The 4,801-nt window shown below is 19.9% G+C and overlaps 2 protein-coding genes and 1 long non-coding RNA gene across 5 annotated transcripts in view; 2 read left to right on the top strand and 1 right to left on the bottom strand.

The window, feature by feature from the left end:
- LOC102671404 (adenylyl cyclase-associated protein 1) overlaps positions 1–1,517 on the bottom strand; it is an 18,022-nt gene extending 16,505 nt beyond the window's left edge. The window contains exon 1 of one of the 3 annotated variants that reach the window (XM_006612059.1): positions 1,339–1,517. The gene's annotated coding sequence lies outside the window, so the exon portion shown is untranslated. Of the gene's footprint in view, positions 1–337; positions 363–1,338 lie in introns of those variants that run through there. The other 2 variants (XM_031508733.1, XM_006612058.2) reach the window with 2 other exon arrangements.
- LOC102671304 lies at positions 982–1,404 on the top strand. The gene is made up of 2 exons (XR_421204.2): positions 982–1,076; positions 1,267–1,404. It is a non-coding gene; the product is annotated as an uncharacterized LOC102671304 (long non-coding RNA).
- A 606-nt stretch (positions 1,518–2,123) lies between the features above and the next one.
- LOC102672004 (serine palmitoyltransferase 1) lies at positions 2,124–3,792 on the top strand. Its single transcript, XM_006612063.2, has 2 exons — positions 2,124–3,078; positions 3,155–3,792. Exons 1-2 carry the CDS (start codon positions 2,181–2,183, stop codon positions 3,658–3,660), a joined length of 1,404 nt encoding a protein of 467 aa, XP_006612126.1. The 5' UTR covers positions 2,124–2,180; the 3' UTR covers positions 3,661–3,792.
- The last annotated feature ends 1,009 nt before the right edge of the window (positions 3,793–4,801 follow it).

Consider the following 4,801-nt stretch of genomic DNA (forward strand, 5'->3'; position numbering starts at 1 on the left):
AATTAATGTAAAAATAAGTAATAGAGTGTTAATCATTATTTTATAAGAAATAAATATATACTTGAATTTGGATTTACTAATCATATTTAAATATAATTATAATAATAAATTTATAATTAATATTTTTTATATATTTTTTGCATATTTCATTTAATAATTAATTATATTGTAACTAATATTAAATATTATAACTATAATATAACTATATCATAATTAATTATTAAATAAAACATGTGTAATGTGTTTATAATTTGTTAGTCTTTTATATATCAAATATTATAAATAATAATATAATATAATAATTTGTTACATTATATAAAAATTAATTAATACTCACGATTTTTCCATTTATTTAAGATCTTTTTATAAGTATCTGATACCATTCGCGAATTATCTTTTATTGTTTTATTAACTTTAGACATTGCAAAAAAATTTGTTAATTGCTATATAAATGATTATTAAAAATATAATATAAATGTTTGAATTAATGTAAAAATATTTGAATTAATGTAAAAATTGATACGTTCGATATGTATATAACGAATGATAACGGATTTATTTCGTCAGCTTTCATATTGGAATTTTAATCTTACACAAGAATCATAGAAGCATATCATGTAACCAACCTAATAATACAAAATCTTAGTAATCAATATTTTGATAACTGATAAATGAATGAAATTATTTTATGATAACTTACAATTTTAAATAAAAAATCAAAAATATTTATATAAATTTATATATATTTTTATCTGTTATATTAAATTTTATTATTTCAAATATATCAGATAAAAATTTTTCTTTATAATGATTAATAAATTTTAATTTATTTTCATCAAAAACTTTCATCGTCATTTGTATTTCATTATATATTTATTATTTATTATTGTTATAAATCTCAATTTTTAGTAAATATAAAAGAAAATAATATAAAGCTTAATAACGAATATAAAATCTATATCGTACAATTTATTTAATAAAATTCATATAATTTTTTAATATTATAAAATGTTAAAATACATTACCAGGTGTCAAGTGTCAGCACAGTATGACTCACAATCGAAACATAGCAGGAGGTAAGTATACACAAGTATAATCACATATATAACCAAACTAAATGCACTTTTATATTTTATATCAAAAAAATTAAACAATTATTTGATCATTTATTATACAATATAATTACAATTTCCGCATATATTTATATATATAATATTAAAATACAGATAAACTGCGGAAACTCCATAAATAATAAAATGTTTTTAGTATTGTTAATATGTATCTAGCGGCAGTGAGATGTATTAGTATGTACGGCTCAAAAAATATGCATTTACTTACCAATACGAAGCCTTACTGAAATTTAGCAATATTTACACTATTACTCTATGACAATCGACTTGATAACAACACAATTACGATACACAAATATGAGAATTCAATCTGACAACATTACTACATATACTGGGGCGTTTGCCGGATACCGGAAGTACTACTCTTGCTATTGTGTAAGTTTAGAATTTATCACACATGCGCCTAAATTCGAACATTATCTTTAAAAAGAAGTTTCTTTAATCTTATAGAATTTTATAAATATAGGTATCATATTAATAAAAATAAAAAAATTTTATGTGATAAATCAATACATCATTACTGAAGTAATATTAAATTTATCTTTATATATTTTAACAAATTTTATATATTAATATGCATTTAAAATTATAATAGAATTATCGCTCAGTTTTTATATAAATTGTAAAATTAATGTTTTAAATAATAATAATATTTTAAGATAATATTTTAAATATTCTGCATTTATTTATGTATATAATATTATATATTAGTGCTGCCATCTGGTTTTTACTTGATTCTTCGAAAAAAGTACTCGCAGTTATTAATCACTTATAATTTTATCTAATAATTATGTAATTTTATTTAAATTTTTTTAATATTCATCATTATATAAAATTAAGATTTAAAATTTTATAATTCATTTTCAAAATATAACTATTAATACTATTAATTCGACTAATTATTTTAATTATTTTAAAGAGTGGTAAGATTTTAAAATATATATTGTTACATATATATTGTACTTATATTTCAATGAAAAATAATACATAAAGTGATTAAGTTAAATTATAAGTAATTAAAACAGGATAAAATATCATATAACCAGAAACATGAGCACAAAATTTATATTTATTGAATCAATGAATATTCTTAGTATAATTCCTCAATATCATATATTGATAAAAACATTTTTGATTATTTTACTTATTTGGTTTATTAGTAAAAGATATTATAATAGTCATAAAAAAATAAATGAAGATGAAGTTGAAAAGAAACTTGCAGAATGGAAACCTGAACCTCTTATAAATAATCCACAAACAAATCATTTATCATTAAATCCAAGATGTATAACATCTAGAGCGGGTAAAAGAATAGTAGTAAATGGAAAAGATTGTTTAAATTTAGGTACACATAATTACCTAGGTCTAACTGAAAATCATGAAATAGAAAAAAATGCAATAGCAGCAATAAGAAAATATGGAGTAGGTTCTTGTGGTCCACGTGGATTTTATGGTACTGTTGATGTTCATCTTGAATTAGAAGAACGTTTAGCAAATTATACAGATACAGAAGATGCAGTTGTATATTCATATGGTTTTAGTACAATTGCATCTGCAATTGCAGCATATTGTAAGCGCAAAGATCTTGTATATGTTGATGAAAAAGTAAATTTTGCTATACAAAAAGGATTGGATGCAACTAAAGCTAATATTATTTATTTTAAACATAATGATGTAAATGATCTTTGTAATTTATTGATTAAACAAGCAAAACTTGATAAACAAAATCCTAAGAAAGCAGCTAAAACTAAACGTTTTTTAATAGTTGAGGGTATTTATATGAATACTGGAAATATCTGTCCATTACCAGAATTAGTTATATTATGTAGAAAATATAAACTAAGAATATTTATTGATGAATCAATATCATTTGGAACCTTGGGTGAACATGGAAAAGGCATTACTGAATACTTTGATGTTCCTAGACATGAAATTGATATGATTATGGGTAATAATGCTATATATTGCAATTATCATTAATAAAATATTATAAATATTGTTATTATATTTTATATATTTTATAGGTTCTTTGGATTGGGCAATGGGGTCTATTGGAGGTTTTTGTATAGGTACATCATTTATTATTGAACATCAACGTTTATCTGGACTTGGGTATTGCTTTTCTGCATCTTTACCACCATTATTAACATCTGCAGCTATTACTTCTTTAAATATTATGGAAAATAATCCACAAATATTTAAATCATTAAAAGATAATTGTATAGCCATAAATGATGGGCTTCAAAACATTCATTGCTTAGAATGTTTAAGTTTTCCAGAATCTCCAGTAAAACATATATATTTAAAAAATAGATTAGATCGTGCTACAGAAGAAAAATTGCTTTCTAAGATTTCTGATAAATGTATTGAAAATAATTTAGCAGTTATAACTCCTGCCTATTTAGAAGCAGAAAAAAATTTACCTAGGCCTAGTTTAAGACTTTGTATTTCTACACTTCTTAACAAAAATGACATTGATTTTGCATTAAATGTACTAAAAAAATGCGCTGAAGAAATTCTATCAATATAAATTAAAATAAAATAAAAAATGTTAAGAAATCATTATTATTTCATATATATTATTTTATATACAAATTATTTTTATCTATTTATGTATACTTATTCATATACATTGTATAATACAGAAAAATCTTTTATTGATCATATAAATGTATTTTCCTCTTTTCTATAAACTTGACTTTTATTTTTTATTTAATACTATCCTATTTTAATATTATTATGATAATTATTTCGTATTGAAATGATTCATTTAAAATTGAATTTAAATTAAATGTAAATTATATTATGTGCAATTTTATAAAAATAAATATAAAAAGTAATATGATTTTTTTATTATTCATTTCAAACTACATTTATTTATATGTATTTATACATATATTATTATATTATTAAATTTTATATTATATTTATATTTTTTATTACAGGTTATTATATTATGTCATATTACAGGTTATTATATTATGTTACATTTTTAAATATGTATCTAATTTTATAATCTTTACTAGCTGTTTTTATAAATTTTAATATGTTGAATATGAATTTGTATATTATTTTATTATTTCCCAAAATTTACAATTCTTGAAAGAATCATTTGTAAAAAAAATTATAATTTTTTAATTTTGGAAGTATTTTTGTCTCTTTACAGTAATAGTCATTTATTTACTCTTTATATGAAATGATTCTGTGGATTCACCCAAATAAAATTAATAATATAAGTAATTTATTAAATCATAAAGATCTAAATATGTGTAAATAATGATAAAAATTAAAGGAATATGCAAAATACACTCATTTTTACTGATATTCTTTAATTTATTTTAATAATTAAAAATTCAAAAGAAATCTAACCATAACATGTGATAAAACAAATTCTTTTGTTAAAGCATTAAGAGAAGCTACAGAATCACTTTTATTTTTAATATAAAAATGAAATAATTTAACAAAACGTACGGTAATGATAGTGGTATTATATATTCGATGATGACTATAGTTTTGATTACCGAAGCAAATCAGTTTAAAACAATTAAAATTTGTTATATAATGTTATATTTTATATTAAATTATATTTAAAAATACTTTAAAAAAATTTATATTTTTATAACATTAAAATTTTACTTAATTATTAATGTAATCCATTTAAATATTAAATA

This window comes from Apis dorsata, unplaced genomic scaffold (genome assembly GCF_000469605.1).
Source record: "Apis dorsata unplaced genomic scaffold, Apis dorsata 1.3 scaffold_98, whole genome shotgun sequence".
Classification (NCBI taxonomy): Eukaryota; Metazoa; Arthropoda; class Insecta; order Hymenoptera; family Apidae; genus Apis; species Apis dorsata.